Source organism: Vipera ursinii (assembly GCF_947247035.1).
Source record: "Vipera ursinii genome assembly, chromosome: 1".
Classification (NCBI taxonomy): domain Eukaryota; kingdom Metazoa; phylum Chordata; class Lepidosauria; order Squamata; family Viperidae; genus Vipera; species Vipera ursinii.
This window is the reverse complement of record NC_139512.1, coordinates 12,560,942-12,588,881: the sequence shown is the minus strand read 5'-3', so window position 1 is coordinate 12,588,881 and position 27,940 is coordinate 12,560,942. Positions and strand designations below refer to the sequence as shown.

The 27,940-nt window shown below is 45.9% G+C and overlaps 1 protein-coding gene across 2 annotated transcripts; it reads right to left on the bottom strand.

Annotated features, from left to right (window-relative positions):
- Window positions 1-4,069: 4,069 nt before the first annotated feature.
- On the bottom strand, window positions 4,070-27,940 carry YJU2 (YJU2 splicing factor homolog). Of its 2 annotated transcripts, XM_083364546.1 has the most exons (9): window positions 27,811-27,940; window positions 27,248-27,348; window positions 20,041-20,185; window positions 16,862-16,996; window positions 15,502-15,683; window positions 13,728-13,848; window positions 9,981-10,143; window positions 9,730-9,810; window positions 4,070-4,463 (listed from the first exon to the last, which is right to left on the bottom strand). In XM_083364546.1, the coding sequence occupies exons 1-8, from the start codon at window positions 27,832-27,834 to the stop codon at window positions 9,779-9,781; spliced, it is 903 nt and encodes a 300-aa protein (XP_083220672.1). In that variant the 5' UTR covers window positions 27,835-27,940; the 3' UTR covers window positions 4,070-4,463; window positions 9,730-9,778. The 2 variants fall into 2 exon arrangements, with proteins under 2 accessions (XP_083220672.1, XP_083220671.1); XM_083364545.1 differs by lacking the exon at window positions 9,730-9,810 and having other exon boundaries at window positions 4,090-4,463; window positions 27,811-27,939.

Sequence of the window (27,940 nt, the reverse complement as noted above, 5' to 3'; positions counted from 1 at the left end):
ATCATTTTTGTTGCTCTTCTCCGCATTCTTTCTAGAGTCTCGACATCTTTTTTACATTGTGGTGACCAACACTGGATGCCGTATTCTAACCCTTCTCCTCTTTTCACCTTCTCCTCTTCCTCCTCATTCTCTTTTCTCCTTTTCCTTCTCTTTTCACCTTCTCCTCTTCCTCATTTCCTCCTTCTCCTCTTTTCACCTTCTCCTCTTCCTCCTCATTCTCTTTTCTCCTTTTCCTTCTCTTTTCACCTTCTCCTCTTCCTCATTTCCTCCTTCTCCTCTTTTCACCTTCTCCTCTTCCTCCTCATTCTCTTTTCTCCTTTTCCTTCTCTTTTTACCTTCTCCTCTTCCTCATTTCCTCCTTCTCCTCTTTTCACCTTCTCCTCCTCCTCCTCTTTTCCTCCTCATTCTCCTCTTTCTTTCTTCTCCTTTTCCTTCCTTCTTTTTCACCTTCTCCTTCTCCTTCAGCTGTGGAGGGGAGAGGTTCTGCTTCTCGCTGGTCCCAGCCACCATCTATTTATTTATACTTTTTTTTGTGTTGCGTTTATATTTCCTATTCCTTTACCCGCCCATCTCCCTCAAAGAGGGGCTCCGTGACCCCCCCAAAAAGATAGCAAAATGGAGTGCCACCCATTACACAACCGCATCGCTTAGCGAAGGGACGTTCCGGTCCCCATTGTGGTCGTAAAATGGAGGACTACCTGTAAACACCAGCCAGCCTGTTGCTTCGAGCACCCCTGCGCATTTGTTGCGATGTCAAGCAGAGAGCCTCCACGCTCCGCGGACCGGTGTGCCAAGGCCTCATCCTGGGAAGACCTGCCGCAGAAGGCCTGGGAACGTCCGGAGCCAAAGCGGGGTGGGTGGTGGGTGGGGAAACCAGCTTGCTTTCTCGGACCGGTTAACCAGGCAAACCGAGATGTCTCCAGGCCCCATCTCTCCCTCTGCTGGGAAGAAGGAGCTTAAGGCAGAGGTCCTCAACCTTTGGGGCACCAGGGACTGGTTCCGTGGAGGGAGGTTTTTCCGCGGACCGGAGGGTTGCGTGGTTGTTTTTTTTTGTTTTAAATTCCATTTATATCCCGCCCTTCTCCGAAGACTCAGGGCGGCTTACAAGCTTAGCAGTAGCCTTCATTCTATGTATATTTATTTTATTTATTTATTTTTATTTTAATCCCATTTATATCCCGCCCTTCTCTGAAGACTTAGGGCGGCTTACAATTTAAGCACAAACCAATGTGCTTAGAAATAGCCTTCATTCTATGTATATGCCTGCTTTATTAGGGCTTTCGGGGGCCCCAAAGCGGCATTATTACAAAGTCAGCTTAATTGCCCCCAACAATCTGGGTCCTCATTTTACCTACCTGGGAAGGATGGAAGGCTGAGTCAACCTTGAGCCTGGTGGGATGCGAACCTGCACTAATTGCAGGCAGCTGGTGTTACTTAAGGAGGCATCAGCCCACTGCTCCACCAAGGCTCCTTGGTGGAGCTGCCTGCATCCCACGGATGGGGCTTTGCTTGTTTGTGCGGACCGGTTGCTGGCAGGCCGCGGCCTGGTACCGGTCCACAGACCGGGGGGGGGGGGTTGGAGACCCCTGGCTTAAGGGAAGTGGTGGCAGCTGGGCTCACTGGCGCAAGGTGCCCTCAGCCGGCCTAGAAGGGGCATCAGTTGGCTGCAAGGCTGCCTCTGAGCCTTCAGGAGCCGCCACACAAGGCCACAATGTGAAGTGTGGGTCACGCGAAGTGTGGGTCACGTGCCGCGGGGGCCGTGGAGAGCTGAGCAGAGAGAGAGAGAGAGAGGGCTCACTCTCCCAACAGCGGCGCCTGCTTAGCGACCGTCAACCATTAAAGCAAATCGCCAGTTACTTCATCGAATCCACAGCCTGACTGACTGCGGGTGGGTGGGTGTGTAATCCTCGACTTATCACAAATCAGCCCCAAATTTCTCTTGCTCTGCAAGAGGGTTCGAGTTTTTTCCCCTTTATTGTGACCTTTTTTTTTGGCCACGGTCGTTAAGTGAATCCGCTGTAGCCGTTAGCAACACGGTTGTTAAACGAATCTGGTTTCCCTGTCGACTTTGCATGTCGAGAAGGTTGCAGAAGGGGATCACTCCGTTCTTTCCTTCCTCCTTTCTTCCTTCTCCCTTCATCTCTCTGCTTCTTCCCTTCCATCTCTCTGTTCCTTCCTTCTTTCCCTTTCCTCCCTTCATCTCTCCATTCCTTCCTTCCTCCCTTCATCTCTCTGTTCCTTCCTTCCTCCTTTCCCCTTCCTCCCTTCATCTGTTCCTTCCTTATTTCCCTTTCCTCCCTTCATCTCTCCATTCCTTCCTTCCTCCCTTCTCCGTTCCTTCCTTTCCCCTTCCTCCCTTCATCTCTGTTCCTTCCTTCCTCCTTTCCCCTTCCTCCCTTCATCTGTTCCTTCCTTCTTTCCCTTTCCTCCCTTCATCTCTCCATTCCTTCCTTCCTCCTTTCCCCTTCCTTCCTTCTCTCCGTTCCCCTTCCTCCCTTCATCTCTCCATTCCCTTCCTCCTTTCTCCGTTCCTTCCTTTCCCCTTCCTCCCTTCATCTCTCCATTCCTTCCTTCCTCCTTTCCCCTTCCTCCCTTCATCTGTTCCTTCCTTCTTTCCCCTTCCTCCCTTCATCTGTTCCTTCCTTCCTTCTTTCCCCTTCCTCCCTTCATGTTTCTTCCTTTCCCCTTCCTCTCTTCATCTGTTCCTTCCTTCCTCCTTTCCCCTTCCTCCCTTCTCCGTTCCTTCCTCCCTTCATCTCTCCGTTCCTTCCTTCCTTCTTTCCCCTTCCTCCCTTCATCTCTCCGTTCCTTCCTTCCTTCCTGACAAAATTCTTTTCCCTTTCCTTTCTCCTTCCTCCTTTTTCCTTCCATCTTTTTTTTCTTTCCTTCCTTCCTTTCTTTTCCTTTTTAACCTGTTACTTGCTACCTTCATTAGAGCATTTGCTTGTCAAGAAGGTTGCAGAAGGGTATCGCGTGACCTCCGGGGACGCCGCGACCGTCGTAAATGCAGGTAGTCCTTGACTTACGAGCCCCAAATTTCTGTGGCTGAGCGAGGCGGTGAAGTGAGTTTTATGACCATTTTATGACCCTTCTGACCGTCATTAAGCGAGTCACTGCAGTCGTTAAGTGAATCTGGCTTCCCCCACTGAATTTTTGCAAAAGGGGATCATGTGACCCCAGGACACTGCAACCGTCGTAAATAGGAGTCAGCTGCCAAGCGTCTGAGTTTTGATCCTGTGTCCAGTGGGATGCTTACGACGGTCGTTAAGTGTGAAAAACGGCCGAAAGTCCCTTTTTTCAGTGCTGTTGTTAACGTCGAACGGGTCGCTAAATGAAGCGTTGTTCAGCCGAGGACTTACCTGTGCACCGATTTCACTTGAGAACAGAGGGGGACTAAATCCGTGCATCTGCCATCACAAGCGACACTCTAGGAAAACTGAAATTTAATTTTGGGGGGACAAACTGCCGCCAGGAAATGGCGGACAGGGAAAATAGTTAAGATGGTGGGGATTCGGCCTCTCGGTCCGCCAGTGTGGACAGGGCCGGCTTCTTCTCAATAACTCATTTTGTAAAAAGATGACAGGGTAAATTCTGGCCTCTCCTTCTTTCAGGTCCCTTAAAGTCACGTTTGTCAACACCTCAGCAGCTTTTATGAGGTGCGGACTTCAACTCCCAGAATTCCCCAGCCAGCATAGCTGGCTGGGGAATTCTGTGAGTTGAAGTCCGCACCTCATAAAAGCTGCTGAGGTTGAGGAACATAAAGTTGGGCAACAGGAAGAGATAGAGGATGGGAAGATTTGCCGTTGTTTTCATTCAACGGAGAACACCAGATTGTTTGGTCCTTCAAGAGACCCACTGAGACAGGGGTCCCCAACCCCTGGGCTGCGGCCTAATACCGGGCTATCACCTATTTGGAACAGGGCCACACGAGCGGCCGGCTGGTACGCACACGCAACTCAACTCAACTTGCAGCTGAGCTACGTGCACGTCTGCGTGCCTGCCAGCCCGCCACTCGCGTAGTTGCCCGCACGAGCATGCATGCCGGCCCCCCACTCACATGGCCCAGTTGCCCTCTCCTCCTCCCCAGCCCGGCTACCAAGCCATAAAGATTGGGGACCGCCGCATGAAGAAATATTCGAGAAAAGACACCATTTTCATCATGGAAAATAATAATGATAATAATAATAATAATAATGCTCTCTGCTCTTCTTGCCGGGTGGGAAACGTGATGGGCGGCGGTCTTGTCCAGTGGGGCATCCTGGATTTCAGCCGGGATTTACGCAGAATGGAAAAAGATGATCTCCTCTTCTCACAACCCCACAAGTCTTTCCCACCCCCCTCAAAAAAAATTCAGTCACTTTTACTGTCGTCGCTGTCAGAATATGTCCCCAGAAGGCCGAGGGAAGAGATTTTAGTGTTTGAGCTGGGCAGGATCCCTGTAGAATCGCCGTGCTGCTTCCCACCTAAAAGAGGTGAAAATTCAAGAGTTGCAGAAAGACAGCAAGGAGACTTCGCCAACTCTTCTCAACTCGGACGTTCCAAATCCTGGACTACCGAGCCCATATGCCCCGACCCTTGAGAAAATCAGAAGCTCAGTCCCTTCCCGCTTCGGCACAGGCGAAGGCTAGAGAGATGGTCACTCCCCTCACAGGGGGTTCCCAGATAACACTAACCCGAGACATGTGGTCCTCAACTTATGACAGTAAGTCACGGTGGCTGTAAAGCGGATCACCCAGCTAATCGACCCGATTTAGGTGCCTACGGAGATCCTCAGTCATCCAGATCATGGTTGCCCCAAAGGTGCTTTTTCAGGAGGCAACTAACTTTCTTGTTTTTGCCTTGGAAGACATTTTGCTTCTCCTCCAAGAAGCTTCTTCAGCTCTGACTGGATGGTGGGGAATGGAAGGATTTATACTCCTTGCAGACAGCTGGTCATTTGCATCTTTTTAGAGTCGTTGAGGCCACTTGGAGGTTTATCTGTGATACGATATCATCCATTTCCTGTCTACAGCACAGTCCTTTCAGCACTTCCAAGAAGGCTCCACACCCATTTGCATCACTCAAGGGACCCCGAGGACACAGACAAACCTCCAAGTGGTCTCGACGACCCTCTAAAAGGATGCAAATGACCAGCTGTCTGCAAGGAGTATAAATCCTACCCTTCCCCACCATCCAGTCAGAGCTGAGGAAGCTTCTTGGAGGAGAAGCAAAACGTCTTCAAAGCAAGTCCCGTTGCCTCCTGAAAAAGCACCTTTGGGACGACCCAATTTAGCTAAAAGTCCTGGACTTAAAACCGGTCGCTTAACGACCTTTCAAAATTTATGATTTGTTTTTTTTTCTTGCGGCAGTCATGTAAATGAACCCACGTTTTGCCAGGGGGCCGCTTTGCCACAAAAATCAATGCCAGGTGTCGGTAGGAACTTCGTAAACTGTGGCCAGGTGACCGTGGATTGCCGGAAACGCAGCCGCAGGACTGTAGTGGTAAGCCACCAAAACTTTGGACCTGGTTGTGGGGTGTGTGTGTGTGTGTGTGTGTGTGTGTGTGTGTGTGTGTGTGTGTGTGGCGGCGGGGGGGGGGAGGGAGGTCTATCATAACTATGAAAGGTCATTAAGCAACCGGTTTTAAATCGAGGACGGCCTGTAGCTAAGTTCTAATCAAGTCAGCCAGACTTTTCGCAAGAAAAAGGGAGGTTCAATTCCCACTTGAATCAGGGAGAAGATCAAGGTGAGGCCTCGCTGATGCTTTTGATCTTTTGTCTAACTGTCTCTTCCTTCAAGGGGAAGTTGCCCTATGAAGGGAATCTCCATGTTTTTGCTCTGCAGTTTCACAAGCATCTTTTCTGATTCCTCTATCATCTACCTATCTATCCATCCAGCCATTTCTCTATCTATTCATCTTTATCTTCTGTGTCTATCATCTATCTATCTATCTATCTATCTATCTATCTATCTATCTATCTATCCATCAATCCATATTTTATCTACTGTCTTTTATCATCTATCTTATTTAATCTGTCTGTCTATCTCCATACATCTCTCTGTATATCCATCTATCCATCCATCTCCCTATCTATATATCCAACTATTCATCTTTATCTTTGGTCTATCAGCTATATGTCTGTCTGTCTATCTATCTAATTTATCCATCCATATTTCATCTACTCTCTATCATCTATTCATCTATTATCTAATTAACAATGTATATGTATCTATCCATACATCTATCTATCCATCTATCTATCCATCCATCTCTACTATCAATCCTATCGCTCTCTCATCTATTATTTACTATCTATCATCTATCTACCTTATCTATCCATCTTTTATCTACCTATCATCTAACTACAATATTTACTTACTATCTATCTATCTATCATCCATCCATCCATCCATCCATCCATCCATCCATCCATCCATCTATCATCTATCTATCTATCTATCTATCTATCTATCTATCTATCTATCTATCTATCTATCTATCATCTATCATGCTAGTTGGGGAATTCTGGGAATTGAAGTCCATCCGTCTTAAAGTTGCCAAGGGTGAGAAACACTGCTCTACAACCTGATCCACGTGCTTTGAAGCATCCCACTTCCATCTTTCATTTCAGAAATATTTTAAGGCTAAAGATTCAACAAGAGACAGACATGCCAAAAGAGGCAACACATGCCTAGATTATGGACCATTTGGCACACGGGGAAAAATGGACTTTGGACTCCAGCTTAATTCCTGGTGGTTACAAGGCACATCCATATTGTCCTGTTGGCAGTAATCAAGCCTAGAATTCAGGAATATCCTGGTACTTTTTCCTATGGTGCCAATTAGCTTACAGATTTAGACTACACAGCTGTCTGCTGCCCTCTGTTGACGCTAGGAAGTCCTTGACTTACAATTATTCAATTACAACCAGTGGCTTACAACCGGTCCTTATGCTTATGACCGTTGCTGCAAGAGTTGATAGTACAACCAGTATATATCAACAAAGAGCAAATTCGACACTTGCTTCTAGCACTGATGCTGTTACCTAGTTCGGTCGTGAAATGTCTGTAACGAAACCACCAAGTTCAGAGAGCACCAAGGACCCCAGTCCTCCTTCTCCTCTTCCCCCCCCTCCTCCTCTTCCTCCTCCTCTCCACAAACCCCATTGACTCCCTTCTAGCACTGATGATGTTCCCTAGTTGGGTCATGAAATGTCTGCAAGAAACCAACCTAGCTCAGAGAGCATCAAGTACCCCACATCAGTCAGTCAGTCTCTCTCTCTCTCTCTCCACCCATCCATTATCTATCTATCTATCTATCTATCTATCTATCTATCTATCTATCTATCTATCTATCTATCTTTCTATCTAATGTATCTATCATATACTGCATCTTATGTATGTATGTATGTATGTATGTATGTATGTATCTATCTATCTATCTATCTATCTATCTATCTCTTTCTCTATCTTTCTATCTAATATATCTATCATCTATCTTTATCTATCTTATCATCTGTTTGTCTTACTATCTATCTATCCATCTATCATCTATCTATCATCTATCTTATCATATATCATCTATCTATCTTATCTATAACTTATCTATCTATCTATCTATCTATCTATCTATCTATCTATCTATCTATCTATATCTATCATCTCTCTCTCTCTCTTTCTAATATATCATCTATCTTATCTATGTATCTATCTATGTGTATGATTCTCTCTCTCTCTCTCTCTCTCTCTCTCTCTCTCTCTCTCTCTCTCTCTCTCTGTATGTGTGTGTGTGTGCATGTGTATATATGAATGAATTGGGCAGCTATGCAGAACAGACCTTGACTTGCAACCAAAATTAAGTCCAAATTTTATGTTGCTAAGCAAGACAGTTGCTAGCTGAGTTTTTGCCAGATTTTAAGAGCTTTCTTGTCATGAGCAAATCCCCGCAGTTCTTCGGTTAGTAACACGGTTGTTAAGTGAATCTGGCTTCCCCCATCGCACTCTGCTTGTCAGAAGGTCGCCAAAGGAGATCACGTGACCCCCGGGGACGTTGCCACCATCATAAATACGAGCCGCTTGCCAAGCGTCCGAATTTTGATCACATGAACCCAAAGGGGATGCCGCAAATGGGAAAAAAGGTCCTGTCACCTTTCCCAGTGCTGTTGTAACTTCCAAGCGGTCACTAAATGAATCGCTATGAAATTCAGGACTGCCTGTAATCAATTTGAATAAATAAAACACTGTAATAAAATGCAACCGATAAAGCTAGCATGAGCCTCTATCCGGGAACGCTCGAGTCCTTCGGCACACCGGACAAAAATTCCTTGCGTGACTAATCACACTTGGCCAAATAAAATGCAGGTCATCCTCGACTTACAACGGTTCATTTAGCAACCGTTCAAAGTTAGAATGGTGCTGGAAAAAAAGCGAGTTATGACCGGTGTGTGTGTGTGTGTGTGTGTGTGTTCTGCACACACGACTGTCGCAACATCCCCTTTTGGTCACATGATCAAAATCCAAACGCTTGGCCACGGGCTCCTATTTACGACGCTTGCAAGCGTCCCAAGGGTCGCATCTGATGCAGCCGACTTCTAGTTATGGCGGTTGCAGGGTCACGTGACATCCCCCATTTTACGACCTTCTGACAAGCAGAGTCACTTAACAACCAGGCGGACAACTTAAAACAACTGCAGGGATTCACTTAACAAATGCGGCCAAAAAAATAAAATAATAAAGTCATAGTGCGTGGCAAAATTCACTTAACGAATGTTTCACTTAGCGGCAGCAGAACTGTTGGGCTCAATTGGAGAGACCGAGGACTACCTGTATTCAATTCAGTGCAACTCAACTCATCCCAAAGGTGCTTTTTAAGGAGGCAACTGGTTTGAAAGAGGGGTCAAAGAGGCCATCTATGTCCAAACTGAACACCCGTCTCTCAACAGAGGGGGAGGGATATGGCATCATCTATCTCCAGTCTGCAACACGGTCCTTTCAGCAGCTCCAAGGAGGCTCCACACACACTTGCAAACACTCAGGTGACCCTGAGGATACAGATAGACCTCCAAGTGGCCTCAACGACTCTCTAAAAGGATGCAAATGACCAGCTCTCTGCAAGGAGTATAAATCCTTCCCTTCCCCACCATCCAGTCAGAGCTGAAGAAGCTTCTTGGGGGAGAAGCGAAACGTCTTCAGAGAAAAAACAAAAAAAAAGTCCATTTGCCTCCTGAAAAAAAAGGGACAACCCTGACCTGGATTGACTGAGCATCTCCACGGACATGGAGCCGTGCGCTTTGGGAGGAACACCCTTCGGATGGTGCGGGAGGAGGAACGGATTCCCGGAAATCATTCCAGGCTCCAGGAACCGTTTGCGCTTCAGTCGGAGAGGCAGACAACACGGACTCATCCCCAACAGCCTGCGCCCGTCTTCAACGGTGAAGGGACCCAGGGCAGGAACCATCCTGCAGCCAAGGAGGCTCCACAGCAGAGGGGGTCTTCAAACTTGGCCCTTTTAAGACTCGTGGACTTCAACTCCCAGAATTCCTCAGCCAGCATGCCTGGCTGAGGAATTCTGGGAGTTGAAGTCCACAAGTCCTAAAAGGGCCACGTTTGAAGACCCATGCTCCACACCCATTTGCCCTACTCAGGTGACCCTGAGGACACAGGTAAACCTCCAAGTGGCCTCAACCACTCTCTAAAAGAATGCAAATGACCAGCTGTCTGCAAGGAGTATAAATCCTTCCCTTCCCCCACCTTCTGGTCAGAGCTGAAGAAGCTTCTTGGAAGGAGAAGCGAAACGTCTTCAAAGGAAAAACAAGGAAGTCCAGTTGCCTCCTGGAGAAGAAAAAGCACTTTGGGAAAACCATGACCTGGATGACGGAGAATCTCCGTAGACATTAAACTCAACTCAACTCAACTTCACCACCCTTGTTCACTTCCATCTTTTCTCCCGGAGGTCCCCCTTGTCGCCCTTTCTCCACTGGAGCTGCCTTTGTCCTCCTGACCTGGTTCTGATGCTGCCTCTTGGCTTCCCAACCCGTTGGCCACCCCGGAAACGGGCTTCTTCTTGGCGGTCACCAGCCCCGAGAGTTGGGTCTTCACCGAGAGTTTTCCCACACTCCTTTCCCAGCTTTCCAGCTTTGGCTTTTTAGCTTGCGGCTCTGAGTCCTGGGAAGGAAGCAAAAGGAACAGCCAGGGTTACACTCAAAGCAGCTGTGCTCAAAGGACACCCTCCCAGCTGCCTACTGTGGTTGTGACACCAAACAAAGTAGGGTTGCAATTCTGGGTTTGTGTGCAAAAGGTGTCCATGTCCACCTAAAGCAGGGGTCTTCAAACTTGGCCCTTTTATAACTTGTGGACTTCAACTCCCAGAATACCTCAGCCAGGCACGTGTGCAAGGCTGAGGAATTCTGGGAGTTGAAGTCCACAAGTCATAAAAGGGCCAGGTTTGAAGACCCCCGGCCTAAAGCACCTGAATTTCAGGGGATCGGATTAGATCAGGGCCAAAATGTCCACTCAAGAGCAAATTTTGCGTAAGCAAGGCACACACGCAAACAAACAAACAGATGTGAATGTAAGGTTTGTTCTGCAGACTGGTATTCCTATACCAGCTTATCAACTCTTCAAAGTTACACAGGTGCTAAAAAGAGTGGCTTATGACTGGTCCTTGTGATGATGATGAGGAGGACGACAACGACAATGACAACAACAAAAACAAAAACAACAACAACAACAATAATAATAATAATAATAATAATAATAATAATATGATGATGATGATGATGATGATGATGATGATGTAACGGTGATACCCATTGTCATCGGGGAATTGGGAACTATGTCCCAAAACTTTGCAAAATGCATCAAGAAATTGCAGCTTCCTGCAATAACTTCAGCAAAGCTACAAAAAACTGCGCTACTCGGAACAGCTTCCATTTTAAGGAGATACCTGGTTGATACCTAGGATGCTGGCAGCAACCTGTGTTAACTATTATTGCCAATCAATCTGAGTGTTCAGTTGACTGAGTTTCATGTTTAATGAATAAAAGTTATATAATAATAATAATAATAATAATAATAATAATAACAATAACAATAACAATAACAACAACAACAACAACAACAACAACAACAACAACAACAATAATAATAATAATAATAATAATAATAATAATAATAATAAAAAAAATAAAAAGAAAACCAAGATCATGGCATCCGGCCCTCTCAATTCCTGGCTAATAATAATAATAATAATAATAATAATAATAATAATAATAATAATAATAATAATAATAATAATAATAATAATAATAATTTTATTTAGATGGGAAAGAAATGGAGGTAGTGACAGATTTTATTTTCCTGGGCTCCAAGATCACCGCACACGGGGACTGCAGCCAAGAAATTAAAAGACGCTTGCTCCAGGGGAGGAAAGCCATGGCAAATCTAGACAGCACACTAAAAAGCAGAGACATCACCCTGCCAACAAAAGTGCGTATAGTCAAGGCTATGGTCTTCCCAGTTGCAATGTATGGCAGTGAAAGTTGGACCATAAGAAAGGCTGAGCGCCAAAGAATTGAAGCCTTTGAACTCTGGTGCTGGAGAAGACTCCTGCGAGTCCCTTGGACTGCAAGGCGATCAAACCGGTCAGTCCTAGAGGAGATCAACCCTGACTGCTCTTTAGAAGGCCAGATCCTGAAGCTGAACCTCAAATCCTTTGGCCACCTAAGGAGAAGGAAGGACTCACTGGAGAAGAGCCTCATGCTGGGAAAGGTTGAGGGCAAGAGAAGAAGGGGACGACAGAGAATGAGGTGGCTGGATGGAGTCACTGAAGCAGGAGGCGTGAGCCTAAATGGACTCCAGAAGATGGTAGAGGACAGGAAGGCCTGGAGGAACGTTGTCCATAGGGTCGCGATGGGTCGGACACGACTTCGCAGCTAACAAGAAGAAGAAGGAGGAGGAGGAGGAGGAGGAGTAAGAGTAGGAAGGGTCATCTAGTCCAACCCCCTGCTCAGGCAGAAAACCCTATACCATTTCAGACAAATGGCTGTCCAGTCTCTTCTTAAAAATTTCCAGTGTTGGAGCATTCACAGCTTCTGGAGGCAGGTTGTTCCACTGGTTAATTGTTCTGTCAGGAAGTTTCTCCTTAGTTCTAGGTTGCTTCTCTCTTTAGCTAGTTTCCATCCGTTGCTTCTTGTCCTGCCTTCGGGCGCTTTGAGGATGGCTTGACTCCCTCTTCTTTGGGGTAGCCCCTGAGATACTGGAAGACTGCTATCAGGTCACCCCAAGTCCTTCTCTTCATTAAACCAGACAGACCCAATTCCAGCAACCGTTCTTCATATGTTTTAGCCTCCAGTCCCCTAATCATCTTTGTTGCTCTTCTCTGTACCCATTCTAGACATCTTTTTTACATCATGGTGACCAAAACTGGATGCAGTATACCAGGTGTGGCCTTCCCAAGGCCTTGTAAAGTGGTATTAACACTTCACGTGATCTTGATTCTGTCCCTCTGTTAATGCAGCCTAGCACTGTGTTGGCTTTTTTGGCAGCTGCAGCACACTGCTGGCTCATATTGAAGTGATTGTCTACTAGGACTCCGAGATCCCTTTCACAGTTACTACTATTGAGCCAGGTGCCAGGTGCCACCTATACGACACCTGTGCATTTGGTTTTTCTTGCCTAAATGTAGAACCTTACTTTTTTCACCACTGAATTTCATTTTGTTAGATAGGGCCTAATGTTCAAGTCTGTTATGACCATCACAGCATTCTCCATAGCCATGCTGGGATAGCAATCTGGGTGCTTGGCAACTGGCTCACACTTATGACAGCTGCAAAGTACCTGCAGTGACATAATCGCCATACGTGACTTTCCCAGGCTTCCAAGCAAACCTGACATAGGTAGTCCTCAATTTACGACAGTTAGCATTCCTGTTGCGAAGCAAGACAGTTAAGTGCGTTTTTGCCCCGTTTTACAACCGGTCTTGCCACCGTTCAGAGCATCATTGCAGTTTGAAGTTAGTAACATGGTTTGTTAAGCTAATCTGGTTTCTCCACTGACTTTGCTGGTCAGAAGGCCGCAAAAGGGATCACATGACCCTGCAACCGTCATAAGTACTAGTCAGTTTCCAAGCATCTGAATTTTGACCACATGACCGTGGGGATGCTGCAAAAATGATGAAAAGGGACCAAACTCACTTGCATAGTTAACAGTCAATTTCAGTCGTAAGTTGCGCGTGCGTGCACGCGCTCACACACACACACACACACACACACACTCTTGGTGGGGCCATGGATTTGAGTCCCCCCCATTTTACGACCTTTTTGCCCCAGTTGTTCAGTGAAATCACTGCAGTCGTTAGGTTAGCAACAAGGTCGTTAAGTGAATCTGACTTTGCTGGTCAGCAGGTCGCAAAAGTGGGACGACGTGATCCCCGGGAACGCTGCCACCGTCCTAAATGTGAACCGGTCGCCAGGCGTCTCAGTTTTGATCACATGACCAAGGGGATGGAGCCGGGGTTGCAACTGTGAAGAACACGTCACGAGCCAGTTTTTCCCCCGATGGCGTCGTAACTTCAAATGGTCGCTAAATGAACTGTTGTAAGTCGAGGACTACCTATAGGAGGTCCTTTGGAGATCCCCCCAGTCCAGCCCTACGGCTCAAGGCAGGTAGAGACGCCGTGAAGAGGGACTATCCACCTCCATGAGGTCAGCCAGCCTCTCGGAAGATGCTGAAGGACCATTTCCACATACCACTTGCAGGATGTCGGTGGGTTTCCCCTTGGCAAGTTGTTTTGGCCGAGCTGGAGCGGGGTCCTCTTCCGAATCGGAATCTTCCAACATTTTCCGGCTTTGGGCTTGCTCCAGCATGGATCTGGGTGAGAAAGAAGCCGGGGAGAGAGTGGTGGGTCGGCAACTGACAGGGGAGAGAGTGTGGGGACTGAGTTCAAAGACAGGGTAAAGTCATCACATGCTATTTCTATTTTCCCAATTGTGCATCTGCAGATATTAAGTCAAAATTCCACAGATCTTCCCTAACAGGTTTTGGTTTCCCCCCACCCCCAACCTGGGCAACTTAGAGGAGATGTGGCTTTCAATTCCCAGAATTCCCCAGCCAGTCACGCTTTAAGATGGGTGGGCTTCAGCTCCCAGAATTGCCCAGCCAGCATGCTTTAGGATGGGTGGATTTAATCTCCCAGAATTCCCCAGTCAGCACGCTTTAGGAAGGGTGGACTTCGACACCTAGAATTCCCCAGCTAGCTTGCTTTTAAGTTGGGTGGACTTCAACTCCCAGAATTCCTTAATCAGTATGCTTTAAGGTAGGTGGACTACCAGGATTTCAATGCAACAAAATGCAATGTATTTCCAATGGCAACCCAACTGTGGTATAGATCAGGGGTAGGCAACCTCGGCTCTTTTATGACTGGTGGACTTCAACTCCCAGAATTCCTGAGTCAGCTATGCTGAGGGGAAAGGGAGAGGTTTCCAAGCTGAGCCATGCTGACTCAGGAATTCTGGGAGTTGAAGTCCACGAGTCACAAAAGAGCCAAAGTTGCCTACCCCTGTTCTAGTCCAACCCTCTAGGACGGAGGTCTTCAAACTTGGCCCTTTTATGACTCGTGGACTTCAACTCCCAGAATTCCTGAGCCAGCATGAGGGAACTATGGCCCCCTCATGACTCGTGGACTTCAACTCCCAGAATTCCTGAGCCAGGCTGGTTCAGCATGGAAACCTCTCCCTTTCCCCTCAGCATGGCTGGCTCAGGAATTCTGGGTGTTGAAGTCCATGAGTCACAAAAGAGCCAAGGTTGCCTATCCCTGTTCTAGTCCAACCCTTTAGGATGGAGGTCTTCAAACCTGGCCCTTTTATGACTTGTGGACTTCAACTCCCAGAATTCCTGAGCCAGCATGAGGGAACTATGGCCCCTTCATGACTGGTGGACTTCAACTCCCAGAATTCCTGAGCCAGCATGAGGGAACTATGGCCCCCTCATGACTCGTGGACTCCAACTCCCAGAATTCCTGAGCCAGGCTGGTTCAGCATGGAAACCTCTCCCTGTCCCCTCAGCGTGGCTGGCTCAGGAATTCTGGGTGTTGAAGTCCACGAGTCACAAAAGAGCCAAGGTTGCCTATCCCTGCATTAGACCAACAATCCAGGAGGAAACAACACCCCAGTCAAGGAAGTACCGACTCCGGGAAGGCTTCTGCAGCCGAGAACGGAGGCCCGGATTCCCCCCCCCCCGGCCTGCATTTCGCCATTTAGAGGCCTTCCGGAAAAGCCTCTGACGGCAAAATGCAGGCCGAAGCCCCATTCTCAGCTGCAGAGGCATTTCCTTCGGCCACAGAAGAAGTGAGCCGGCTGGGTGGGGCTGTCGGTGCCACCGTTGTGAAGTGAGGCCAAGGAAATAAGACCTGGTGCCTCTTTTGGAGGCAAAAAAAAAAAGAAAAAGAAAAGTAGTAACACTAAATAAGACCGGATCTTATTTTCGGGGAAAACACGGTAGTGGGAGATACTCCTAGAGGCTCACTTCATTTCCTGCTCGTCTTCCTCCAATTCCCGCTGTTTCTGCTGTTCCTCAAAATCTTTGTACTGCCGCAACATGGATTCAAAATCCACGTTGGCCTGACGCTGGTTGAGTTCTTTCAGCTCCTGCAAGTTTTCCAAAACTTCCATCTCTAGTTTGGAATCCTTGGTTCTGTTCTCCAAAACCTGGAAAAACCAAAAGCAGAAAAGTGCTCGGACTCGGAGGGCAGTTAGTTAGAAGCAATAGTAAGAAATGAAGAAGCTTCTTGGGTGAGGAAGCTAAACGTCTTCAAAGACAAAAAAAAAAAAGCCAAGAAAAATGAAGTTGCCTGTTGGAAAAGCACCTCTGAGACGAGAATCAGAGATAAAAAAGCAAAATGGGAGATCTACTTATTTTTATTTTCGTCGTTTCTTCTGGTCTGGCTCTTCCAGAAGGGAGAATGAGACTCAGTAGTGGCCAATCACCAGGAGACAGTGAGTTCTAGTCCCATTTTAGGCATGAAAGGCAGCTGGGTGACTTAGGGCCAATCAGCAGGAGACGGTGAGTTCTAGTTCTGCCTTAGGCATGAAAACCAAGTGGCTGACTTTGGGCCAATCACCAGGAGATGGTGAGTTCTAGTCCCATCTTAGGCAGGAAAGCTGGCTGGGTGACTTTGGATCAATCACCAGGAGACGGTGAGTTCTAGTCCTGCTTTAGCCATGAAAGCCAACTGGGTGACTTTGGGCCAATCACCAGGAGATGGTGAGTTCTAGTACCATCTTAGGCAAGAAAGCTGGCTGGGTGACTTTGGATCAATCACCAGGAGATGGTGAGTTCTAGTCCTGCTTTAGGCATGAAAGCCAACTGGGTGACTTTGGGCCAATCAACAGGAGATGGTGAGTTCTAGTCCCATCTTAGGCAGGAAAGCCGGCTGGGTGACTTTGGGCCAATCACCAGGAGACGGTGAGTTCTAGTCCCATCTTAGGCAGGAAAGCTGGCTGGGTGACTTTCAGCTCAACCCACCTCACAGGGTTGTCGCCGTGGGGAAAATAGTAGGATGAAGGCGCGTTTTCTACGTTCACCATCTTGTGTTACTTGTAATAACTACGAAGGTGGGAGCTAAATAAATAGGCAAACGATAAGGCCAGGCTAGTTGCCGAGTGCCCAAAACGTGGCCAGGTGACTGCAGCGTGCGTGTGTCTCACTCTGTCTGCCACGACTCTGAACGGTCACTAAGCAACCAAGTTGTAAGTCGAGGACTACCTATACAGGAAGACATTAAAAAAACTACCGAGCAAAGAACTCCAATTCCTGCTCTGCCAACAGTCTATTTAGAAAAAAGGAAGAACGAAATTCCTTTCCCTGCTGAGGACTGGCCAACCACCTTCATGGGGTTATTCAGCTCTTCGTCTTCTCTTTCTTTCTGCAGACGTTTCTCCTCTTCCTCCAGCAATTTCTCGGCCTGGAAGTTGCGGGTGGCTCCGTGCTCCATGGCGTAATCCGTGTTTTCAGGGTCTGTCTGAAGAGAGAACAGGACAAAGAGGGAAGAAGAGCATTAATTCTCTGGCTTGAAAACCGGAAGGGCTGAACCGTGGACGATCGGCTGCTCTCGGCCGAGTCAAAATTTGCAACTCACAGCAAGGAAGCATTCTGCCTAAATGTTCCCACGTGTTGTGCACAGAATAGAGGACAGCTACCCTGCGTTTCCCAAGATCACCGCAGACGGGGACGGCAGCCAAGAAATTAAAAGACGCTTGCTCCTCGGGAGGAAAGCCATGGCAAATCTAGACAGCACCCTAAAAAGCAGAGACGTCACCCTGTCAACAAAAGTGCGCATAGTCAAGGCTGTGGTTTTCCCAGTTGCAACGTATGGCAGTGAAAGCTGGACCATAAGAAAGGCTGAGCGCCAAAGAATGGAGGCCTTTGAACTGTGGTGCTGGAGAAGACTCCTGCGAGTCCCTTGGACTGCAAGGCGATCAAACCGGTCGGTCCTAGAGGAGATCAACCCTGACTGCTCCTTAGAAGGCCAGATCCTGAAGCTGAAACTCAAATCCTTTGGCCACCTAATGAGAAGGAAGGACTCACTGGAGAAGAGCCTAATGCTGGGAAAGATGGAGGGCAATAGAAGAAGGGGATGACAGAGAATGAGGTGGAGTCACTGAAGCAGGAGGCGTGAGCTTAAAGGGACTCCAGAAGATGGTAGAGGACAGGAAGGCCTGGAGGAACGTTGTCCATAGGGTCGCGATGGGTCGGACACGACTTTGCAACTAACAACAACAACACCCTAAGTTTGGAGGTAACAGAATAGAATATCTTTATTGTCATTGTGTACCTCATGACGAAATTAAACACTGTCCATGATCTACACTACACACAAGTAAAAACATACACTATATTACACACATCCTTCACATTCTATTCACCGTTGCGCTGCCCCTGATACTGCACTTCAATGTTGTACTACACAGCGGTATTTAATATGGTTACAGCTCTGGGATTAAAAACTATTTGTCTTTGTTTTCACTATCCAGTACCGTCTGCCAGATGGTAATAGTTCAAAAACAGACTGTCTGGGATGAGTCTTTCAGAATATTTCGAGCTTTCCTAAGAGCACAGGAACTGTACAGTTCATCCCGGGGGGGGGAGGGGGAGGAGGGAGAGAGGAACTTGCCCATCGCGGTCATAACGCCTGAAAGTCAGTCACGGTATCTTACGATTATTATTATTATTTTTGCAGCACTCATTAAACCAATCAATGCAATTTTTAAATGAGTGCCGCAGTTGTTAAGCGAAACAATGGTTTGTGAGGGGTGCAGCTTTACCAAAAACTAGATATAATAATAACAACAGTAATAATGATGGTGATGATAATAATAATGAAGTTGGAAGGGACCTTGGAGGTCATCTAGTCCAACCCTTTGCTCAGGCAGGAAACCCTATACCATTTCAAACAAATGCCTGTCCAGTCTCTTCTTAAAAACCTCCAGTGTTGGAGCATTCACCGCTTCTGGTGGCAGGTTGTTCCACCGGTTAATTGTTCTCACTGTCAGGAAGTTTCTCCTAGGTTGCTTCTCTCCTTGGTTAGTGTCCATCCGTTGCTTCTCGTCCTGCCTTCAGGTGCTTTGGAGAACAGGTTGACCCCCGTCTTCTCTGTGGCAGCCCCTGAGATATTGGAAGACTGCTATCATGTTCCCCCTTGTCCTTCTTTTCATTAAACTAGACATAACCAATTCCAGCAACCGTTCCTTATATCTTTTAGCCTCCAGTCCCTTGATCATCTTTGTTGCTCTTCTCTGCACTCTTTCTAGAGTCTCAACATCTTTTTTACATCGTGGTGACCATAACTGGATGCTGTATTCCAAGTGTGGCCTTACCAAGGCCTTGTAAAGTGGTATTAAGACTTTACAAGTAAAAAACAGTTTTCTGCAAAAGCATTGTAAGACGTGGTCACGTGACTGCAGGACACTACAAACCGCAGAAATGATCACGTGAATTGGGGAGGGGAGCAACCAATGGCATTTTATTTTTAGGTTGCATGCGCTAAGCAACCGGTCATAAGTTGAGGACTCCCTATTTTGTTATCCTGAAAGTACTAACTAGCATCTTTAACATCCCTAAGCTGTCAGGTCAGGCATTTTTAAACAAAACACAGCCTGAGGTTTGTTCAGAATATTCAAACATATACCAAAATATAAGCTACTTAAAACCTCCATGGGATAAAGCAATTGAATGCAATCAGTTTAGACAAGATGCCAAAGAAGGGTAAGACAAGGAAACAACAAAATAAGAAAGGTGTTATCACAGGATGTAAGCTGTTATTATAATCATTTGCTCCTTATTATTTTTATGTGAGGGCAAAATAGCCTACTTAAACCCTTAAATTTAATCACTTAAATAGGAGCCAGCCGTGTGCAGCAGCAGCCAAAAAAGCCAATGCAATCCTAGGCTGCATTAATAAAGGGACAGAATCAAGATCATGTGAAGTGTTAATATCACTTTACAAGGCCTGGGTAAAGCCACACTTGGAATACTGCAACCACTTTTGTTCGCCACGATGTAAACAAAAAAAAAATGTTGAGACTCTGGAAAGAGTGCAGAGAAGAGCAACAAAGATGATTAGGGGACTGGAGGCTAAAACACACGAAGAACGGTTGCTGGAATTGGGGATGTCTAGTTTAATGAAGAGAAGGACCAGGGGGGACATGATAGCAGTCTTCCAATATTTGAGGGGCTGCCCCAAAGAAGAGGGAGTCAAGCTCTTCTCCAAAGCACCAGAAAGCAAGACAAGAAACAATGGACAGAAAATAATCAAGCAACCTAGAACTAAGGAGAAATTTCCTAAAGGTGAGAACAATTAACCAATGGAACAACTTGCCCCCACGCGTTGTGGGTGCTCCATCCCTGGAGGTTTTCAAAAAGAGGCTGGACAATCATTTACTCGAAATGGTATAGGGCTTTCTGCTCGAGCAGGGGGTTGGACTAGATGACCTCCATGGTCCCTTCCAACTCTTATTATTCCATGTTCTATGTTGGAAGAGAAGAGAGGCCTAAAGAGGCCCTTACCTTGAACGTGATTTCTGCCAGGCAGCGGGTGCATTTGATGTAAAACCGGAAGATGGGAAGTCCCAAATAAGATTCATTCTGGACTGTCTCTTTCCGGGCGTTAAATTTTTTACCTTTGTAAATGTATTCACCGCAGGTTTTGCATCTACAAGATAGAAAAAGATCTCAAGAAATGCAATTCCTCGTTCTTCATCTGCTTACTGAGCGTTTTAACCCTCACCCAGGGAGGTTTACGCTACAACTCGCCTTGCTCCATCTACCGTATTTTTCGGACCATAAGACGCACCTGACCATAAGACGCACGCAGTTTTTAGAGCAGGAAAACAAGAAAAAAAATATTCTGAACCAAATAGTACCAGTATACTAAAACAGGGCTTTTCAACCTTTTCATCCATTGTACCACTTTTTTGTTGTTGTTGTTAGCTGCGAAGTCGTGTCCGACCCATCGCGACCCTATGGACAACATTCCTCCAGGCCTTCCTGTCCTCTACCATCTTCTGGAGTCCATTTAAGCTCACGCCTACTGCTTCAGTGATTCCATCCAGCCACCTCATTCTCTGTCGTCCCCTTCTTCTATTGCCCTCGATCTTCCCCAGCATTAGGCTCTTCTCCAGGGAGTCCTTCCTTCTCATTAGGTGGCCAAAGTACTTGAGTTTTAGCTTCAGGATCTGGCCTTCTAAAGAGCAGTCAGGATTGATCTCCTCTAGGACTGACCGGTTTGATCGCCTTGCAGTCCAAGGGACTCGCAGGAGTCTTCTCCAGCACCACAGTTCAAAGGCCTCAATTCTTTGGCGCTCAGCCTTTCTTATGGTCCAACTTTCACTACCATACATTGCAACTGGAAAGACCATAGCCTTGACTATACGCATTTTTGTTGACAGGGTGATGTCTCTGCTTTTTAGTGTGCTGTCTAGATTTGCCATGGCTTTCCTCCCCAGGAGCAAGCGTCTTTTAATTTCTTGGCTACAGTCCCCATCTGCAGTGATCTTGGAGCCCAGGAAAATAAAATCTGTCACTACCTCCATTTCTTCCCCATCTATTTGCCAGGAATTGAGAGGGCCAGATGCCATGATCTTGGTTTTCTTAATGTTAAGTTTCAACCCAAGTTTTGCACTCTCCTTCTTCACCTGCAACAAGAGGCTCTTTAGTTCTTCTTCACTTTCTGCCATTAGAGTGGTATCATCTGCGTATCTTAGGTTGTTGATATTTCTTCCGGCAATCTTAATTCCAACTTTTGATTCATCTAGCCCTGCCTTTCTCATGATGTGCTCTGCATATAAGTTAAATAGGCAGGGCGACAGTATACAGCCTTGCCGGACTCCTTTCCCAATTTTGAACCAATCAGTGGTTCCGTGTCCAGTTCTCACTGTTGCTTCTTGACCCGCATATAGGTTTCTCAAGAGACCAATAAGATGGTCTGGTACTCCCATCTCTTTAAGAACTTGCCACAGTTTGTTATGATCCACACAATCAAAGGCTTTAGCATAGTCAATGAAGCAGAAGTAGATGTTTTTCTGGAACTCCCTAGCTTTCTCCATGATCCAGCGTATGTTGGCAATTTGATCTCTAGTTCCTCTGCCTCTTCGAAATCCTGCCTGCACTTCTGGTAGTTCTCGATCCACATACTGCTGAAGTCTAGCTTGTAGGATTTTAAGCATGACTTTACTAGCATGAGAAATGAGTGCAATGGTGCGATAGTTTGAACATTCTTTGGCACTGCCTTTCTTAGGAATTGGAATGTAAACTGATCTTTTCCAATCCTGTGGCCACTGTTGAGTTTTCCAAATTTGCTGGCAAATTGAGTGTAGCACTTTTACTGCATTGTCTTTTAAGATTTTGAATAGCTCAGCTGGAATACTGTCACCTCCACTAGCTTTGTTGTTGCTCAGCTTTTCTAAGGCCCACTTCACTTCACATTCTAGGATGTCTGGCTCGAGGTCAGTGACCCCCTCATTGTGATTATCAGGGTCGTTAAGCTCATTCTTGTATAGTTCTTCTGTGTAATTTTGCCACCTCTTCTTAATCTCTTCTGCCTCTGTTAGGTCCCTGCCATTTTGGTCCTTTATCATGCCCATTTTTGCATTAAACGTTCCCTTCATTTCTCCAATTTTCTTGAAAAGATCTCTGGTCCTCCCTATTCTATTGTTTTCTTCTATTTCTTTGCACTGTTCATTTAGGAAGGCATTCTTATCTCTTCTAGCTATTCTCTGGAATTCTGCATTCAATTGGGTGTATCTTTCTTTTTCTCCCTTGCCTTTCGCTTCCCTCCTTTCCTCAGCTATTTGCAAAGCTTCCTCAGACAGCCATTTTGCTTTCTTGCATTTCTTTTTCTTTGGGATGGTTTTGGTTGCTACCTGTTGTACAATGTCACGAACCTCTGTCCATAGTTCTTCAGGCACTCTGTCTATCAGATCTAATTCCTTAAATCTATTTGTCACCTCTACTGTATATTCAACAGGGATATGATTTAATTCATACCTGACTGGCCTAGTGCTTTTCCCTACTTTCTTCAGTTTAAGCCTAAACTTTGCAAGGAGAAGCTCATGGTCTGAGCCACAGTCAGCTCCTGGTCTTGTTTTTACTGACTGTATAGAGCTTCTCCATCTTTGGCTGCAGAGCATATAGTCAATCTGATTTCTGTGTTGACCATCTGGTGATGTCCATGTGTAGAGCCGTCTCTTGGGTTGTTGGAAAAGAGTGTTTGCTATGACCATCGTATTCTCTTGACAGAATTCTATCAGCCTGTGCCCTGCTTCATTTTGCACTCCAAGGCCAAACTTGCCTGTTATTCCAGTTATCTTTTGGCTTCCTACTTTAGCATTCCAATCCCCCATGATGATAAGAACATCATTTTTTGGTGTTAGTTCTATAAGGTGCTGTAGTGCTTCATAGAACTGGTCAATTTCATCCTCTTCAGCACTGGTGGTTGGGGCATAGACTTGGACTACTGTGATATTGAATGGTTTCCCTTGGATTCGAACTGAGATCATTCTGTCATTTTGAGGATTGTATCCCAGTATTGCTTTTCCTACTCTTTTATTGACTATGAAGGCTACTCCATTTCTTCTGAAGGATTCTTGCCCACAGTAGTATACCTGATGGTCATCTGAATTAAATTCACCCATTCCTGTCCATTTTAGTTCGCTGATACCTAAGATGTCAATGTTCAGTCTTGTCATCTCTTGTTTGACCACGTCCAGTTTTCCTTGATTCATGGATCTTACATTCCAGGTTCCTATGGAGAAAAAATCTTTACAGCATCGGACTTTCCTTTCACCACCAGACACATCCACAGCTGAGCATCCTTTCGGCTTTGGCCCAGTCGCTTCATTCTTTCTGGCGCTACTAGTACTAGCCCTCTGCTCTTCCCCAGTAGCATATTGGACGCCTTCCGACCTGAGGGGCTCATCTTCCAGCGTCATATCGTTTTGCCTTTTGGTACTGTCCATAGGGTTTTCATGGCAAAGATACTGGAGTGGGTTGCCATTTCCTTCTCCAGTGGATCACGTTTTGTCAGAACTCTCTGCTATGACCTGTCCGTCTTGGGTGGCCCTGCACGGCATAGCTCATAGCTTCATTGAATTACGCAAGCCCCTTCGCCACGACAAGGCAGTAATCCATGAAGGGATTACTTTTAGGACAAGGCAATGTCACCCAGCAACGTGTCAAAAACTTGACCCCCCCCAAAAAAGGAAAAAAATGATAAAGTACAGGTAGTCCTCGACTTACGATTCACTTAGTGACCGTTCAAAGTTACGACGGCACTGAAAAAAGTGACTTATGACCATTTTTCACACTTATGACCATTGCAGCATCCCCAGGGTCATGTGATTTACATTCGGATGCTTGGCAATCGATTCATATTTATGATGGTCACATTGTTCCAGGGTCATGTGATCGCCTTTTGCAACCTTCTGACAAGCAAAGTTAGTGGGGAAACCAGATTCACCTAACAATCATGTTACTAATTTAATTTCTCTCTCTCCTTCTCTTTCTCTCCCTCTCTCCCCCTCCCTCTTTCTTTCTCCTCTCCTTCTTTCTCTCTCTCCCTTTCCTTCTTTCCCTATTTTTCTCTTTCCCTCTATTTCTCCCTTTCTCTCTCTCCCTGTTTTCCTCTTTCTTTCTCCTTCTCCCTCTCTATTTTTCTCTTTCCCTCTATTTCTCCCTCTTCCTCTATTTCCCTCCCTCTTTCTTTCTCCTTGTCTCTCTCTCTCCCTTTCTTTCTCTCCCTCTTTCTCTCTCTCCCTCTATTTCCCTCCCTTTCTCCTTCTCTCTCTCTCCCTCTTTTTCTCTTTCCCTCTATTTCTCCCTCTTCCTCTATTTCCCTCCCTTTCTTTCTCCTTGTCTCTCTCTGCCTTTCTTTCTCTCCCTTTCTCTCTCCCTCTATTTCCCTCCCTTTCTTTCTGCTTCTCTCTCTCCCTCTTTCTCTCTCTCTATTTTTCTCTTGCCCTCTATTTCTCCCTCTTCCTGTTTTCCCTCCCTCTTTCTTTCTCCTTCTCTCTCTCTCTTTCTCTCTCTATTTTTCTCTTTCTTTCTCCCTCCCTCTCTCTCCCTCCCTCCCTCTCCCATTGTCCCTTCCTTCTTTCCTTCCTTCCTTCTTCTTTCTTCCTTCCCTCCCTCTTTGTCCTTCCCTCTCCGCGTTAGAGCAGTACCTACAGAGGACGCCCTGCGGCCCGGCTTTCTCTTGCAGAAGGCAGGCTGAAACAGAGCAAGGAATGCAAATCGGCAGATCTCGCGCTCCTGCATTCTCCTCCGCTCGGTTTCAGCTTTTCTTGCTACAAGAGAAAGCAGGCTGAAACGGAGCGAGGGAATCTCCCTTGCTTTGTTTCAGCCTGCTTTCTCTTGTAGCAAGAGAAGCTGAAACCGAGCGAAGGAGATCGTAGGAGCGCGAGATCGGCCGATTCGCATTCCTTGCTCCGTTTCAGCCTGCCTTCTGCAAGAGAAAGCCGGGCCCGCAGGGAGATTGCAGGAGCCAATTGCAATCTCCCTTGCTTTCACTTGCGGAGGTTGGGGCTGGCCATACGGATCACCTTCGGACCATAAGACGCACCCTTGTTTCCCCCCCCCACTTTGGGGGGGGGGGGAAAAGTGCGTCTTATGGTCCGAAAAATACGGTACTTACTATTGCTGGGAGAGGCGAGTCAGGAGCTGCCAGCAGAAATTTTTGCATAATTGGTCCTTGACCTGCGGCCACAACTGAGCCCAAAATTTCTGTGGCTAAGCAAGACAGCTGTGAAGTGAGTTTTGCCACACTTTGAGGCCTTCCTTGCCACAGTTGATAAGGGGATCATTTATTTCCTGGCAGAACAATTAACCAGTGGAACTAACTGCCTCCAGACGTTGTGGGTGCTCCAACACCGGAGGTTTTTAAGAAGAGATTGGACAGCCATTTGTCTGGAATGGTATAGGGGATAATAACGCTGTAAACATTGGATGTTTCCCGCTCTGGCAACCGATGAAAATCGCAGCCATTTTCTCCTTGCATTTAATATGCTTTTTCTTCTATTTAAAAATTAGGTGCAGAAGCGGGGTTGGGATGAATGCTTAAGCTTAGCTAGCCATAATAAGAAGCGCTGCTTTGTGGGAACCCAAGGACGAATTCATAACGTTTTGGAGGGCTGAGGAGCTGGGGAGAAAGCCCGCATTTCAGGCTAATTGGAGAACGTGATTTATGACTGCTTATTGGGGGGGTGGGAATTGCAATTGGTTACTTTGTATCCGGGGGAAGGGAAACTAGTTTTGGGGTTCAGCTATGTAGTGCCGATACGTTGTTTCCTGAATAAAATGCTCTTTAAGGAAGAATTCTTGCCTTGAAGTTCTTTCGATGGGTTTCATCTATCGGAACCATGACAATAGGGTTTTCTGCTTGAGCAGGGGGTTGGACTAGAAGACCTCCAAGGTCCCTTCCAACTCTATTGTTTTTGTTGTTGTTGTTGCAGTTGTTAAGTTAATAATACAGTTAAGTGACTCTGGTTTCCCCGTAGACTTTATCAGGTCGCAAAAAGGGATCCCAAGACGCTGCAACCGTCATAAACGCATGCCAGCTGCCAGTCATCCAGATTTTGATCACATGACCATAGGGATGCTGTCATAAGTGCTGTTAAAGCTTCAAAAGTCACTAAAGGAATGTTTGCAAGTTGAGTGCTACCTGTAAGGCTGAGTAAAGGAACAATCTCTACATAAAAAGAGCATTTAAAAAAATTGTTTCCCATTTAAAGTGTCTTCACCCGAATCTGGTTCTTGGATACAGGTGACTTATGACCCACAACTGAGCCCAAAATTTCAGTTGTTAAATGAGACAGGGATTGAGTTTTGCCCCATTTTGCTTTCTTGTAAACAGTTTTTAAATGAATCACTGCAGTTGTTAGGTTAGTATTCTAGGTTAGATTGCTATCTGAACTTTGATCACATGGAGATGCTGTAACAGTCGTAACTATGAAAAATAGTCATGTCACTTTTTTCCAATTTCGCTGAAACTTTGAATGGTTACTAAATGAACTGTTGTAGGTCGAGGACTATCTGTAGACGGAATGCTAAAAGAAAAGCTGAACCAGCTACTCGTGGTGGCTATGTGTATGCCATGCACTAATGGATAAATCAATCATGATTTACACATTGATTCAAAAATATGAACTAACCACACTTTTCCACAGAAGCCAGCTAGTTCATGGGTCAGTGTGTTATGTACATCTTACTTTAAAAATCAGATTCCAGAATAACTGGATTCAAGTATCACAGCTTAGCTATGCTGACTGAGGAATTCTGTGAGTTGAAGTCCATGAGTCATAAAAGAATCAAGGTTGCCTACCCCTGGCTTAGCACAATGTGCAAATCAGGCCAATATATTTAGATACCACAATATGCCAACCAGGCAGCAGCTTTAACCCTGGAGTCCAAATATCTGCAACATTCTTTTATCACAGTATTTCCAACCTTGGTACTTTTAAGATATATGCACTTCAATTCCCAGAATTCTTCAGCCAGCCTGGAATATGCATGTAATTTTCTTGGTTTTGCTCTTGAATTTTCCTTCAGATAGCAAAGTTATAAACATAAAGAATTAACATTTTGTCATCTTGAAGGCCTTTTTTCAGATTGGCCAGATTTTCCAAGTTTGTCTTTTATTATTTTCAAGAAAACAGGATTGCCACACATTCAACTCATTTTAGAAATTGAATATTCCCAACAGAATTTAAGCATCTCTTACCGCATGTTAAAGGGAGCCATCAGGCGGACCACATACTGCCTGTCCTTTGGAAGTTTAAGCTTAGGGATCTTGGATGGATCAAAATCTGGCGGGTAATATTTCTAGAATGCCCAAAAATAAAAATAAAATTAAAATGACCTTTTTTTGTCTTTTTGCTTTCAATTTGATTTGATTCAAAAGATCAAAATACAAAAGAAAAAAAATTAAACAGAGTCAAAACAAAAGTAGACAAAAACATCTAAAAAGTGAATTTAAAAAGACAAAAACACCCCCCCCCAATTTTCAATTTAGAAAATTGAAAAGAGACAAAAAAGAGAAATAACTGATCATTTATTGATACTAATAGCCTAGGCAGACGCAAGACCCCAGTGGATCCCAGCCGATTCTTAATGAAATAACTGATGAATCCACTATGTTCTCCCTTGCATAGTCTGGCCTCTTTACAACAGCCCTGCGAGGTAGACCGCCACCCCACGTTTAACCCTTTCTGAGTACCTTACCCAACCCTCCGAGGCCCCCAACCGGCCCCAGCCATGTTTTTCCCCTCCTTTCCTTTCACTCACGTTTAACACTTTCCTTTCCGACATTTTGCCTCTTCGCGGTTGTTCCCAATCTCCGTGAAATTCTCCCCAAACACCGCTACTTCCCGGATTCTCACGCGTCCCGCCTCCTTCGCTACTATTGGCTGTCAAG

Excerpts from the sequence above, each read along its gene's own strand:
- YJU2 (XM_083364545.1), bottom strand. The coding sequence starts at position 27,834 with ATGTCGGAAAGGAAAGTGTTAAAC. Across the intron at positions 16,997-20,040 it reads TGGCAGAAATCACGTTCAAG|ACAGACCCTGAAAACACGGA; the intron begins GTAAGGGCCTCT and ends TTCTCTCTTCAG. Across the intron at positions 13,849-15,501 it reads GAAGACGAGCAGGAAATGAA|ATCCATGCTGGAGCAAGCCC; the intron begins GTGAGCCTCTAG and ends TTTCTCACCCAG.